This window comes from Musca domestica, unplaced genomic scaffold (assembly GCF_030504385.1).
Source record: "Musca domestica strain aabys unplaced genomic scaffold, Musca_domestica.polishedcontigs.V.1.1 4, whole genome shotgun sequence".
Lineage (NCBI taxonomy): Eukaryota > Metazoa > Arthropoda > Insecta > Diptera > Muscidae > Musca > Musca domestica.
The window spans coordinates 25,307,069-25,323,857 of record NW_026712328.1 but is presented as its reverse complement, the minus strand read 5'-3'; the positions used below and the strand labels follow the sequence as shown (position 1 = coordinate 25,323,857).

At 33.0% G+C, this 16,789-nt stretch overlaps 1 protein-coding gene across 1 annotated transcript in view; it reads left to right on the top strand.

The window, feature by feature from the left end:
* LOC101890096 (protein sidekick-2) overlaps positions 1-10,596 on the top strand; it is a 397,983-nt gene extending 387,387 nt beyond the window's left edge. Inside the window, exon 10 of the mRNA XM_059126712.1 lies at positions 8,136-10,596. Coding sequence (XP_058982695.1) covers positions 8,136-8,260 — 125 coding nt within the window. The 3' untranslated portion in view covers positions 8,261-10,596. The remainder of the gene's footprint in view (positions 1-8,135) is intronic.
* Positions 10,597-16,789: the final 6,193 nt, after the last annotated feature.

Here is a 16,789-nt window from a genome sequence, read left to right as displayed (position 1 = left end):
ATAGCCACTTGTGGGTTTCCAGCCAAATATAAAGAAAACACAATATCACTCTTGAATTCCATCACGAATAATTTCTTTTTTTTTTAAATTCTCACAAAAATGCTTTTGTACGCTTTTAAACAATATAATAAAATATCACTGGGATAATTTTAAGAGCTGTCGGACGAAATTACAGTAGTCTGAATTTAGTTATCACATTCTGATTCGATTTATGCATGTCCGTCCGTCCGTCTGTCCGTCCGTCCGTCTGTCCATGTATTTTTGTAAACGAAGTACAGGTCGCATTTATTGCCCGATCCAGATGAAATTTTGCAAAGATCTTTTGTTTGGCCCAAGGACGAACCTTATTGAAATTGGAGATAATCGGTCAAAATTTAGATATAGCTCCCATATATATCTTCGTCCGATTTGCCTTTTATTGTGCACCAAACGTGTAATATCAGACCGAATTGTATGGAATTTTGCACATACACCCAAATTAGGCCTGAAAATATGTGTGCCAAATTTGATCGAAATCGGTTCAGATATAGCTATAGCTCCCATATATATTTTTCATCCGATTTGTTATTCTTGTCCACCCCCGCCGTAAATGCACTCTGTAACAACAATATTTGGGGAAATATATCAAATGCAGCTCAGAAATACCTTTGCTAAATTTTATCGAGATCGGTTCAGATTTGGATATAGCTCCCATATATATTTTTGTCCGATTTCAAATTAATTGTGCACCAAATGGGCAATACAATTCCGAATTTAAAAGATACAAATGCTTCGGCATATTTAGTCCTTTGAACTTTAAATTATAATTATAATCATAGCGTGTATGATTGAATTCTCCCATAAAAACTTTTAATTTTTATGTGGAGCTCTACTTAATTAGCAAAGTGGTGTAGGGTATCATTAAGTCGGCCCCGCCCGACTTAAAGACTTTCTTTACTGGTTTTCATTTAATGACGGTCTAGGGTCTAGATCTTTTTAGATCAAATCCGTTTCAGCATATTTTGAGTCGATCATGCGATGCCCGTCCGTCTGACTGGCTGTTGCGCACGATAACTCTCAAAGGGAGTGTCCGATTTGGTCCAAACTTAGTACATCGTAATATTATTACGAAGCTTAGATCGAGTTCGGATTTGTGCAACATCAATCCACTCCTTCTGGTACCTTTCCCATAAAATGCCGAAATTATCAAAGAATATGTTTTACTGAACAGAAAGAGAAATGATAATCCGATTTTGCTTCAACTTTGCCAAGCCTAATATTTGCATCAGTGCTAGGTCGTGTGCGAAAATGTACCATATCGATCCACTAAATCAAGTATCTCCCCACAAAGGATCAACATTTTGAATAATTATAACTCTTATAAAATGTGATGTTATTTTCTTATTGCCTTCAAATTACACACATCACAATATTTTTATTATCCAAGGATATTATCCACCACACTGAAAATTTTGAATATCCATGATGCTCATAACAAGCGAAATTAAAATCCTGTTCCATTCAGACTTGGTACATCTCAATTCTAGTACCTCAACCACAAAGGGTCAAGGTTTTGAATAACCAAAACGATAATAAAATCCGAAGTAAACATCCGGTACTTTTCATTTTTCACACAAGAAGCCCGTACCAATGTTTTATCTGTATTAGATGGGGTGTGGATATTGAATATTTTGGTCGACTATATCTGGTACCTCACGCACATTTTAACATTTTCTAAAAATTATCACATATCTCATATAAAATTAAGGAAATAACTAATATAGTCAAAATCTGGCTAGTCGCACTATATATATCATATATATTTAGGCCCGATACGAAATGGATAAAATTGGGTCGTTCCTTCGGAACCGACTCCATAGGGGGTCAACAATTTGAGCAATCATAGCAGAAGACAAAATGTATTGAAATAATCCAACATACTCCTGATCCGACTAATACTTTTTAACTTATTTAGCTTCACTTTCACATTTTGTGCAATGCTCACTCAGCTAATGTAGTTAGGCTATGCCTTTCAATATTCAAACCTGTAACCTGCAGTGTAGTTGCACTGAATATAGACCATGTGCATACTTCTAAGCTATCAAGCAGATTGTGGTTGGCACACAGTGACAAAAAATAAACAGTTATCCATTTCAATGTTCTAATACAGGTCCCAAACATATAATGTGTGTCGAAGTAAAGAAAAAAAAAATCATTATGAATGAATAAATGTTTCTCAGGACCAATAACAGTAGTATGTGTATTTGTGTGTTTAGAGTCCTTATAATAATATTGCGATAGATATCCTAAAAATAAGTCTTATGGTGAGAATACGTAAAACGCTTTTTTGACTGGCTTAAGTCATGCGATTCTTCGTAAATGAGATTCTTCGTAAAAGTTTCGTAGGTTAGTTCAATTTCGGCCCATAATTTATACCTAGCTGTTGACTTATGTCAGTCAAAACATCGTTTTATGTTTCCTCTCTTTATTATTTTCAATGTCTGATACCGTGCCATACAAAATTTCATATTTTATGAGAGCATAATCCAAATTTTACTTTTTCCTAGCTTAATAACTCCACCTTCAACATAACACACTTCAATGTCGGTCATCACTTAGTTTATTTACTATTCGGCTGTACGAAACGACCATAATGCCAATTGTATTTGTTTATTCAGTTGACAATACTCCATATCGTGAATAACCGTTATGCGGTATTTTATACCAAAAAAAAATGTAAAACATTTTCCACTGAAATACAATTGGCGATGATGGCTGATGTCGGGGAGCCTGATGCTGTTGATGGTAATACCTTTGGGCTATTTGGTTTACATGCAAATTAAATGTAGTTGCCGTGGGTTTATGGCGATACTTGCAGAATTTGGTTTATGTTCCCTTTTCCTGCTTGCGGATCACCATATTTTGATGGGATAGTTGTGTACGATATGATTTAGTATAAGTTTACACATATACACTGGTCGCCAAAACTAAAGCTAAACTTTTACAAAAATAAACAAAACGTAATTATTTTTCCAGTTTTAAATGAGGTCATTAATTCACTATTAAGAAACTAAAAATAAAAATACAAAAATAATTTTTAACGAAAAATAATATATGAAAAACTAAAATGACCTAATATTTGCTTGGTCACAACTGAAGCAACTTTTTGATTTTTTATTTTAAAATAATTAAATTTTGGCTAGTAGTCGATAGCATCCATTATTTTTGATAGTAGCTGCACATCTACGAGGCATTGAATCTATAACACGCTCAATTTGATCCTTTGGTATGCTTTCCCAGGCACCCCGAATTCTTTGGAAAATGTTGTGCTTATTTGTTTCCGAATCTCGCTTGATCTTCCTGTCTACGATACTCCAAAGGTTTTCTATGGAGTGTAGGTCAGGTGATTGTGCCGGCCATGACAAAACATCGATTTTTGACTCCCGCAATATTTGACAAGTTTTGATGCAAGTTTGAGATCATTGTCATGCTTAAACACCCAAATGAGCCGAATATTTTACTCAGCGTAAGGGAATCACGTGATATCCAACACATCTTTGTAAACAAACCGATCCATAACTTCCTTTATTTCATGGATCCATAGAAAGTCCATAGAAAGAAAAACAGCGCCACGCCTTTTTTGACCCTCCCTTATACTTCACTGTAGTTTTGCAACACTGCGGCTTGAGTCTTTCATTTTTTGGTCTTCTCACCGTAAAATTTTTCACGTCTGAGCTTTTAATATTAAACGTAGACTCATCCCAGATATAATATTTTTGCATTGAGTTGGATTCCAATTAATATTTTCGTTTCCGAAAGCCTTTTTGATTTTTTCAGATATAAATGGCTTTTTTGATGCCTTATGGGCATGCAGACCAGCTACCACTACTAGTCTACGCACTGATCTCGAGCTTATATCCAATGATTGCTCTCTCACCAATCCAGTTGAACTCTTAAATGGTTGTTTTTTTATCTCTCACAATTTATTGATCAGTACGGGCTGAAGTTTTTCACGGCCTTCATCCTTTATAGACTGTTACTACTGATCCAGTTTCATAAAACCGACTTAGTATAGAGACATTTTTATGAAATATTTCTTTTAAATCATTTTCTGTGATATGTTGTTTTCATAGTCACTGATAATTTGTTGTTTTATTCATGTACTGTTTTTGCTTCTAACTATTTTTTAACTTTTTTTGGGCAGTACTTACAAAACGAAAAGAAAAACACATGATGTTGTAAAAAACTTCTCAAAAAGGATCTATGACTTGCGAAATTGTCGAAGGAAGCAAAAAACGATAAATATAACGGTAAAAAACAACTGAAATTGCAGCGGTCATATGAATGTCCGAGCCAAAATCGGGTTCATTGAATTTACTATACATTATTTTTTGTATAAAAAAGAATTTTGGTTTTTTGTTTTAGGTTTTTAAAAAGTGAATAAAATGCCTTGAAACGGATCGAGAGCGGAGATTGTATGGCCTCATACAATAAAACACCAGATGTTGAATTTACGAAGACAATACTTCACTTTATTCCTTTAGTTTAGCGATAGAAGGGCCTTGTGCAATATTATTGTAGGGTTGCTTTTAATACTACTATTAAAAAAAATTATGTACAGGGTTGTGTTTTGGGTAGTTAACTTATAAAATTCAAATATGAGTTGTATTCATAATAGGTAGGTGGAAATGAAATATTTACAGATGAAATTCATTGATTAGAATAAAATAAAATAGAAATAGGTCATAAAATAATGTTGTTCCGTTTCAACCTAATTTAGAACGAGAAAAACTTTCTCATTTTCTTAATTTTTAAAAAAGTTACAGTTGCTTTAGTTTTGGCCACCAGTGTATGTGCACACATATGTACATTTTAAAATGTCGGAGTATTGAATATTTTCATATCGATGCCACATACTGCTTCCTTGCGGAGGGTTTCAATTGTATTTCTTTAAAAATTTTTGTAACATAATCTGTGTCGGTGTGGCAATTTTCAGTTCTTTCATTTATTGATCCGGTTTATGGTCATTTAATAAATTTGCCAATACCACAATTCATTAATTCCAGATGGACTAACTGATCTATCGACTTATTTAAACCACGGTCACTTGTCAGGTTAGTTGTTGTTTTCCTTCCATTTTCCAAATGTGGCAATTTGTACGATTTTCGTTCATTAATTTTCTTCTCAACTCTAATTCTATGTACTCTTTTTCTGTATAAGTTGGAATTTTATTCTATTTTTTTTAAATAAACACTTTAAATGTTTCATATTTATTCATTTGCATGTTTCAAACTTCATATATACATACATATATTTTGCATGTTTTATTTAATTTTCTTAAATGGAATTTGGTCAATAAAATGCAAAAGAGTTGGAAATATTAAAACATACAACAAATAATATCACAGTCTATATATATTGAAAATTTAATACTGGATATAATGACAACATTATGTAAAGGACGCTGTAGTCATATCGTTTATCGTCAGATCACCTTTAATTATTAAGTTCCGTTACATGGGGGCTATGTTGAAAAATTATCAAATTGCTGGATACAATGACAACAATTTTGAACGACGTTATGGTCATATCGTTTATTTTCAACCTTTAATTTTGAAGTTCCATTACATGGAGGATTATTTATTTTATTTTTTTAATTGTTTTAAAGTAGTTAATCTACTTAAAAAGTACTCGGAATATAAAACTACATCTGATTAAGTCGAATCCTGGTGCTAAACACATAAAAATACTGGCACCGTGGTATTGGAGCTATACCAGATAGTGGCCATACATTGAATAATTTGTACGAGGAGTTATACTTTCACTGAGAATCAGCATTCTCAAATTGCAGCTGACTTGGTTGGGGGAGCTTTACCATAAAGTGGAACCATACCCCCTCAGTCATATGGCTAGAGAGGGTATATATCACTTGATAGGGTCAAAACGTACCTAGTCGAAATATCGGTTTTAGAGCCTAGGTGTATTTGGACCAAATCCGTTTCAGGATATTTAGAGTCGATTTAGCGGTGTCCGCCTGACCGTCTGTCTGGCTGACTGGTGCGCATGATAACTCTCGAAGGGTGTATCCGAATGGGTCCAAACTCGGTACATCACAATAGTTTTGTCAAACTTAAATCGAGTTCGAAGATAGGCAATATCGGTACACTCCTTCTGGTACCTCCCAATATTTTTATAAACCAAAGATCTGGTGTTAAGATGAAATATATCGGTCCACTACTTCTACTTCTGGTACCTCCTATAAAACGCGAGATTAACGTCCGATTCCATTTAGACTTGGAACATCTGAATATTTCTATCAACGCAGGATTTGTTATAAAAACGGTAGAGATCGAACCATTTCTTCTGGTACCTCGCCCACAAAGGATCAAAGTTTTGAATAACTAAAACGTTTTTAAAATCCGAAATAAGCATCAGGTTCTCTTTATATTTTACACATCCAGTTATTTCCACTAACAAAAGATCTGTTGTGAATATGGGGTATATCGGTCCACTCCTTCTAGTACCTCCCCCATCAAACAACATCAACACAAGATCTGTTATAAAGATGGTAAAAATCGGACCATATATATATATACAAACCCCTCTGGTACCTCACCCACAAAGGGTAACATTTTTCAATACTTTTATCTGTCATAACTTGCGAAACAAGTCAGCGATTTCTTATGACTTGCTACATGTAAATATTTCTCTCAAAAAGAAATATGAGATGAATACAGCATTTATGATTTCGCATAAAATTGGATAAACAGGGTGAGATAAAAAAAAACTGCAACAAAGTCAAACGCCATAATTTTTACATTTTTTTTTAAATTTTATTGAATGAAAAAAATGTCGGAAAAAGCATCAAATTGTAGAATAAGTATAGATTTGTTGGAATTGGTCACCTTTGTCACGATTTATGGCCTTCAATAGGCCAATGAAGCCGTCACACGCTGCCCAAATGTTGCTCTGAGGCATTTCGGCCCATTCACGGCGACGCGCTTGCTTAAGGTGATCGACACTTTGCCATTTTAGTGCCAACCTTGCTTTCCAAAATACTACAGACACAATAGTCCAACGGATTGGTATCCGGAGATTTTGGTGGCCATTGTGCGCTGGAAATGAAGTGAGGAACCATTTGTAACCATTCTTGGGAGAAAACCAAATTCGTCAGTTCACCACTTTCGGCCACTTTCGAAGCAACTCTTTAGCTCTCTTGAGTCTATTTTCTTTCTGTTGCGGTAAAAGAGCTTATACTTTAATATTTGTCGAATGGAATATTTCGATGTGTCAGCCCACGAGCCTTTTTCGGCCACTGCGACGCGGGTTTCGATCAAATCGCACCTTTACTTATCGAACCATTTCTGCTGATGTTGCTATTTCCTTCCATCCACTTCCTTGACGTTGGCCACGTGATAATAGTATCACGGTAACGAGCCATGGTACGAGACACAAAAGATTTATTCACATTTAAATACTGGAGTGCTCTAACTATGGCCACTATCACGAAAAACTTTTTTTTCCAGAAAATTCTCACCAAAATGCTTTTGTACGCTTGTAAACAATATAATGAGCTGTTATTAGAATAATTTTAACAGCTGTCGGACGAGTGGCTTAGATATGACAGCAGTCTGAAATTGGTTGCAGTTTTTTGATCTCATCCTGTAAATATTCTATTTTATTTTAATTTTGCCCATATCAATATTTTTTTCTGTATTATATATATATATATATATATATATATATATATATATATATATATATATATATATATATATATATATATATACATATATATAGCGGTTCTGTACGAAGTGGACAATATTGGCACATTCATTTGGAATCTACTTGATAGAAGGTCAACAATTTGAATAATCATAACACTAATCAAAATATATTTAAATTGGCTAAGGGTTACATCTGTCGGCAAAACCGACTGATACTTTTTTGCTTGTTATGTGTAATATTTGCTACCATATTGCGGATTTATTCTTCTTCTTATATTCTAAGCCAAGTATCCACGTTTTCAGACTCCTTTCTCTCATTTTGAGTTTTTTAAAAAAAATACATATACAAAAATGTTGTAATTTGTTTATTAAAAAATTTTGCCATCTATTCTAATATGCAACAACCATTATTTTCTTTTCTCATTGCAGATAATGAAATGCGCGATTTGAGTGTAACTTTCTATGGCAGTGCATCCTCTCGTAAAATGATTGATGACATCTGTTTAATTCCAGTCATATTACTTGTGGCATATGTGCGGTTTTTGGCCAACTAAATTCCGCCAATTACAAAATTTGAATATAAATGCTTACATAAAAGAAATAAAAAACAAATTCATATATAGAATAGCATTTGCATTTTTTACATTCACTCGTATTCACACATATTTTTTCCGTTTTTCATACATTTTGATATGCATTCATTCATATATATATTTATTAGACAAAATTGGAAAAACAGAAAAGACAGCAACAAAACTCAAATCATTTTACAATCATTATAACCCCCTCAGAAAAAATGATAACAGAAAAATACAAATAAAATTTCATATTCATGTTAAGTATAATATTTGAAGAAAGAAAAAAAAACAACAACCCAACAAACATCATGAACCATACATAACTGAATAATATACAAATACTAAAAAAAAAATTAAATCTCCAAACAAAAAAAAAAAAAAAACATACAAAAATATATAAAATGTCTATATAAAATTAAATAAATATAAAAATACATAAAAAAACGTGTATTCATATATAAGGTGTGTCAAAGTGGAAAGATGAAAGTGCAATGCATTCCATATAAAATACTTTTAAAAGAATTTAGATATTTTATAGAAAAAAAAATTTTGTCGGTCTTCTCCAAATGCAGGTTTATTATCATTTTATTCATTCAAAACTAATGTCATCAAAATTATTTTGGGAAATATAAATTAAATTTAATACAAAATATTTCCTTTTTTACAAGATTTGAACTTCTATGTGCCCTTAGTAATAAGGCTTTATATTGAAATAACGATTTTAGACCCTAGGTTTCCAAATCCAAATCCAAATCAGGATATTGGGAGTCGATCTAGTGGTGGCTCTCCGACCATCTGTCTGGCTGGTGCCCACGACAACTCTCAAAGTGAGTATCCGATTTGGTTCAAACTTGTTGCATCGTAATACAGGGTGAGATAAAAACAACTGCAACAAAGTCAAATTCCCTAGTTCTACATATTTTTTTACCTTTTATTGAATGAAAACAAAAAATGTCGGACATTGCATAACATTTTAGAATAAATTTAAATTTGTTCGAATTGGTCACCTTTGGCACGAATTATGGTCTTCAAACTTCAAATGAAACAGTCACACGCTGCCCGAATGTTGCTCTGCGGAATTTTGGCATGTTCCCGGCGATGCGCTTGCTTGAGGTGATCGACGCTTTGGCATTTTTTAGTGCCAACCTTGCTTTCCAAAATACTCCACTCACAATAGTCCCAGGGATTGGTATCCGGAGATTTTGGTGGCCATTGTGCGCTGGAAATGAAGCGAGGAACCTCATTTTGTAACCAATCTTGGGTGGGGCGTGCTGAGTGCGATGGTGCTGAGTCCTATTGACATGTCCAAGGCTTAAATACACCCTCCAGAATATTTTCACGATAATATTCGGCATTTATTCTGATGCCACGGCCAAGCGAAGCAACTCTTTTGCTGTTTTGGGTCTATTTTACGGTGTATGTTCTTGCACTTTTTGAAATTTCAATGGCTCCCAGAGCTCATTTTTCAATATTTGCCGAGTGGAATATTGCGTTATGATCAGCTCACGATAGCGATATGTTTCGGCCACTGCGGCGCGGGTTTCCATCACGTCGCTTCTTTACTTTTCGAACCATTTCTGCTGATGTTGCTGTTTTCTTCCGTCCACTTCCTTGACGTCGGGCTACGCTACCAGTATCCCGGTAAAGACCGATGGTACGAGAGACAAAAGATTTGTTCACATTTATTTATCACATCTAACGATGTGGTTTTCCAACCAAATATAAAGAAATCACACTATCACTCTTGAATTCCATAACTTTTTCCGAAAATTCTCACCAAAATGCTTTTGTATACTTGAAAACAATATAATGAGCTGTCACTGGAATAATTTTAACAGCTGTCGGACGAGTGGTTTAGAAATGACAGCAGTCTGAATTGAGTTGCAGTTTTTTCATCTCACCCTGTATTATAATTATTAAACTTACATCGATATCGGCAATAACGTTGCACTCCCTCTCCAAAGGGCAAACTTTTCAAAGAAGTTAATTTATGGTATAGATATTTAAAGGCTTTGAAAGTCCCAATATTTTTGTCCGTACTATGTTAGGTGTGAAAGTGGACTATATAGGCCGATTCCACCCAGTACCTTCCCAACAAAGGGTCTAATTTTGAATAATAATAAATCTCATAAAATGTAAAATAATTATCTGATTTTCTTCAAATTTCACACATCCCAATATTATTGTGAGCACAAGATCTGGTGTTAAGATGGGATATGTCGGACCACTCCTTCTGGTAAAAACGTTGAATGAAATTTATAAAACTCGAAATGGCAATTTGATCCCTTTTGAGCGCTTTACATCCCAATATTTTTATAATTATGTATAATTATTGGATTAAGACGAAGATCGTTTTTAATTTTTATATGATTTTTTTTTATAAAGAAATGGCTAATTGAGCAAATTAAGAAAAACTGAGCTTAACAGTTTCTCTGAAGTAGAGACATTAAGTCTTTACGTATTTACGACGTTAATTCTCATTGTTGTGTTTTTATTTTATCTATTATGCATTACATTATTTCTCATCCCACTGTGCTACACCCTATAATATACGAAAAAAAGAAATTGAATAAAAAAAAATACTATAAAAATTGTGTAAATATTTAGATACGTATTATGTGAATGTTTTTATTTTTTTCTTCTCATTTAGATATAGCATACTTGTATGTGTAAGAATAGAAACGTGAAAGCAAAAGATAACTAGAACAACAACAACCAAAAACAAATTTATTTATAATATTATTGGTAAATACCAAATTCATATTTGGCATTATTGAGATTATTTACTAGTAAAATATGTACATACATCTATATGCATGTATGTATATATGTAGTTAAATATAGAACTACTCATATGTATCGATATAAATGAATGAATGGATGTATGTAAACAGCTCCCTAGGCTAAGCATATCTGTGTGTATGCGCATGTGTTTTTTTTTTGTGTGTGTATGTCCTAAAGGTAAACGTATTGTTTCTAATATAATTTAATCGAATTATTATGTAAAATGCTTTTATCTTTATGAAACAAATATACACACATATATATTAAATTCAAACTTACATACAAATGGAAATGGAACACATGTTCATTTGGAAGTTTGAACTAAATATGAAAAAAATAAAAATAAATAAAAATGAATTCATTTGTGTTAAACGTATTACTCTTAACTAAATTTAATTTTTTATACCAGAAATTTGAAATTTCTTTTCGAAATCAAAATGTATAGTTTAATATTTAAGTTTGTAAAAAAGTTAGCAGTGATGGACCAGATTCCATAAACGTGATTTTATTATTAATTTTTTTTCTTTAATTTGAAATTAAAAAAAAAAAAATTGTGTTGGCCACACTACAATGTTAGATTTTAATATTATATATTTTTATTAAATTCTTAATTTGTATTTTCCATTAATTTTTAATTATTGCCTAAGTTTAATATTAAAAACTAATTCCCAATCTCCCACATTAATATACCAAAGAAAATCGGAAATAAATACTACACAAAAAATAGTCATAACAACTTTAGAATATTTAACTGATAGTCGTAATGCTTGTAAATAAATATGAGATTTTCTCATTTGAAAAAAAGTAAATATTTATATTATAAAGTAAATGTAAGTAAATAAATACAAAGTGTTTTTATTTATTTAAATTCCAAGACCACCAATAACTAAAGGCAACACAAGCCCACAATTCTCGATACTCTTAAATCATATTAAAAAAAAACAACAACAACAACAACAATTTAAATGCATATTACAAAGAAGGAGAATATTTAAGCACATTAACATTACAATCTCCCACGCATACACTTTATACATTTATATATACACCAATGAGTATAATTATATACATTTTTTGTGTTTGTTTACAATATATATAAAAAACAAATGACATAAATGCCTCAAAAAAGGCCACTGTGAATATAATAAATCTATAAAACCAGAATAAAAAACAGAACAAAAAATTGCCAATATTAATTAAAAATTATTATACTAGGAAATTTATATAAATACAATATACATACATAAATTGATATTATCAAAGAATGCTATTTCGAAGGCATACCAATTTATTTACTCACATTTAAAACGGGGAAAACGACTCGCAGCAAATATTTTGAAGAGAAAAATTCTGCACAGAAAACAACAAACACAAATAAGTGTGGCATTTAATTCGCAGAATATTTAATAAAAGTTTTAAAACTTTATTGAGAAAGCAAAGAAACAAAAATAAACATAAAATAGTAAATTAAATTAAAAATTGCATTATTAAAAAATAAGTAAAAAGTGAAATTACGCAAAAATTAAAGCATTCCAGAATACTAAGAAATCTGTCATAAGGGGAACTCCAGTAGGAAAAATCATAGAAAGCACAAAATGTCTTGAGAAAGGCCAATGGTCCTCTCTGCGGTATGATATTTACCTTACGATCTACAAGTTCCACAAACAATATATTCTCTATTACACTAATACCTTGATTTGTATCGTTAATGGAAGCCAACAAAATACGACACTATGCGAAACTAAAAACACTTTCTCACACACATACGTATTTGTAGAAAGAATTGTTAAATTCGAAACAATAATATTTCTTCTTACACACATTTTACAACAGTTTTATACCCTACACCACAAGGTGGTCAGGTGGTCATTATGTCTTCGTGCATTTGTTTGTAACAGGCTAAAGGTAACAAAATAGACCCATTGTTCCTTTTAATGATCTGCATGGAATCACATTCTGCGTCAATTTATACATTTCCGTCCGTCTGTTCATGTATTTTTGTAAATATAATACAGATTGCATTTATTTGCCGATTGAGATGAAATTTTGCACAAATCATTTGTTTGGCCCAAGAACGAACCCTACTGAAATTGCTGAGTTTTAATATAGCTCCCATATATATCTTCAACCGATTTCGGGTTAATTGTGCACCAAACGGCCAATATCACCCCAAATGATCTGAATTTGGCACATCCGACCGAATTTATCCTGAAGCAAGTGCATCAAATTTGGAAAACCGAACATCCGACCGAATTTATCCTGAAGTAAGTGCATCAAATTTGGACAACCGGTTAGATTCCCTCACATGCATAAAATACACTCCACAACAATGATATTTAATACCGGGCATCGGATACTGCTTGAAAATACCTCTGCCAAATTTCATCGACGTCGGTTCAGATTTTTATATAGCTTCGATATACATTTTTATCCGATTTTACGGTTATTGCTCACCATATATGTAACATCAGTCCAAATTGAATAGATTTTTGGGTGTTCAATCGAATTTTACCATTCTGTGAAACTCGGCCCGGTATATCTGTTGCTCCAATGAATATTTTTATACCCTCCACCATAGTATGGAGGGTATATTAAGTTTCTATTTCCGTTTGTAACAACTCGAATATACATTTTAGACCTCACGACTTTTGGTGTTGAAAATGGACCATTTAGGTTCACGTTTTATATAGTCCCAATATAACGGTACCTTCCGTTGTTCGGTATGTTGATGATTTTCGCGACATTATTCACCGGAATTGTTTCAAATTCAGTATTTGCAGCTCGTAATAGATACTACAGCATATGACAGGAGATTGTCTGTGCAGGTCAGAATTGTTTCAAATTTGGTATTTGAAGTTCGAAATAGATACTACAGCCTAAGACGAAAAATTGTCTGTGCAGGTTCACGTCTTCGTATGGCCCCCATAGAACGGTACTTCCCGATATTCGGTACTTTGTTGATTTGAGCGACATTATTCACCGGAATTGTTTCAAATGTGGTATTTGCAGCTCGTAATGGATACTACAGCATATGACAGGAGATTGTCTGTGCAGGTCCACGTCTTCGTGTAGCCCCCATATATTGGTACCTCCTGATATTCGGTATTTACATGATTTTAGCGACATTATTCACCGGAATTGTTTCAAATTTGGTATTTGAAGTTCGAAATTGATACTACAGCCTAATACAAGAAATTGTCTGTGCAGGTCCACGTCTTCGTATAGCCCCCATGCAACAGTACCTCCCGATATTCGGTATTTTCATGATTTTAGTGGCCTTATCAATAGAATTGTTTCAAATTTGGTACTTAAAGTTCGTAATGAATACTACAACCTATGATAGATAGCCTCCATATAACGGTACTTCCCATATTTGGTATTTTCAAATTTGGTAAAAGTTCGTAATGGATACTGCAGCATAGGGAGACAATTATTGTTGATTGATGATTTTAGCTACATTATTCATCGATTTCAAGTTTCGCATTTGAATATTGTAATGTCTTATAACTAAAGTTGTCTATACAGGCCCACGTCGTCGTTTAGACTCTAATACAGGGTTGCCCATATTCGACGGACCCATCTAGCAACGCCATAACTTTTGACAGAGATGTCACATCGCTTAATGACATACCGCGTTTGAAGCGTCAGTCCAAGCAGATTTTTACCATGAACCAATACACGCCGCACGAGCGCTATGAAATAGTTGAAATTTACATTCAACAGAAGAAGTCAATTGTGAAAAATCAACGTGCTTTTAAAACATTAAAAAATGTGATGAGAAGTGCGCCTTCTAAGAACACCATTAAGCGTTTATACGAAAATTTTTCGAATGGTAAGGCTCTTTCTAATCCGAAGAGGCCATATAAAAGTCGACCAAGGCGATCGACCGAGAATATCACTGCCGTAGGAGCCAGTGTTGAGAGGTCCCCAAGAACATCCCAAAAACGCCGTTCTCAGCAGTTGGGCATGGCTCGGCCCACTTTACAACGGATTATTCGCATTGATTTGCATTTGTTCCCGTACAAAATTCAATTGACGCAAAGAATGTTGCCTGCGGACAAGCCTCGTCGATTGGAATGGGCCCAAAAAAAAAACATGGGTCCGTCGAATATGGGCAACCCTGTATGACGGCTACATTTGGTGTTTTTGACGGATTTTATTTATTTATTTATTTATTTTTTTTTTTTGAAAATTGCCAAATTCGTTCCATATGGAGGGTATTCAAAGTTCGGCCTGGTCGAACTTACAGCTTTTTTACTTGTTTAATATAATCTTTATCGAATTCATATCATGCACTATATAGCAATGTTATTTGGTTCATGGTATGGTTCCCAATATATATTTTTTTGGTAAGTGAGCTCTGCCAAATACGAATAGTGGTGAAGGATTCAAGGATTGTCATCTACCAAATCTTCTAAAACACCAAATATGAAACAATTTCGTGACTAAATGTGACTAGGATTATCAAAATACCGAATATCGGTGGGTAGCCTTATATGTGCGCCACCGGAACCAGAACCCATTATAACCTACAATAACCAATTTTTAGACAAATCCGTGAAAAAATATGGCGAAAATCATCAAAATACCGAATACAGGGAGGTGCCGATATATGACAGCTATACCAAAACGTGAACTGATATATCATTTTCAATACCAACCATCCTAGACACAATACAAATTGTTCCGCCAAATATTGAAGCTCTACATCTGTCAACAGACAGGCGGACATTGTGAAATCGACTTAGAATTTTATGCTGATTGTGAATATATATACTTTATGGGGTCTACGACAAAAATCGAGGTAGGGTTAATTGATGTTGCACAGTAATAATTTCATTACTTGTTAGCAGTACAAAGAAATCAGTGGAAAATTTGGAAAAGCTTTTAATTTTTGACATCGAATCGACGATGATTATCGAAGGAAATCCAGTATTTGCTTCTGAAGAAACTAGAAACAATTCAAAATCAAGGCAATATAAATCGAGATATTGGTGTACGTGAATCATCGCAATATTAAGAAAGAATTTATGATTCGGCAGTACACATTTTGACCTAGCTATATGACTGGTCTTTATGTTCCCCCTCTATGTATCCAAATTAATGTCAAATCTTGAACAAAATAAAACCATTCATATTAGTCTAACACGACACCCAATTGGATTTCCCCATGTGAGTAGTTTCAGATTATTAACAAAGAAAAACTAATAAAAATATTATGAAATAAGTTATACCGGTAAATAAAACTTAAAAAATAATTACAGAACAAAAACAGGCATGACATATGAAAAAGTAACCTCATTATAGAAATATTCCAAATCCATAAGAAAATCCAAGCAACTCCTTTTCCAATCGTACTTATTAAGCTGATACCAGAACAAGAAAAGAAATGTCTAGGCAAATATTTCTATGTAGCATAAACATTAAAAAACAACAAAAAAATATTAAAATTTAATTAAAACAAAAGCAAAAACCAAATTATTTAAAATACTTAGAATAAAGTAAATTATAATTCTATTGAATGTGTTATATATACATAGTATAATTTCAGTTTTGAAATTCTTAATGATGAATAGCATGATTGCAGAAAGAACATTTTCCCTGTCCACTCTTCCCTATGCGTTTAAGTTTAGTCTTAAGTTACGGAAATGAGAATATGTATGTGTCTATAATTTAAAAAAATAAATAGCTCATTGAGTTGAAATGTGTATTTGCTTTCGA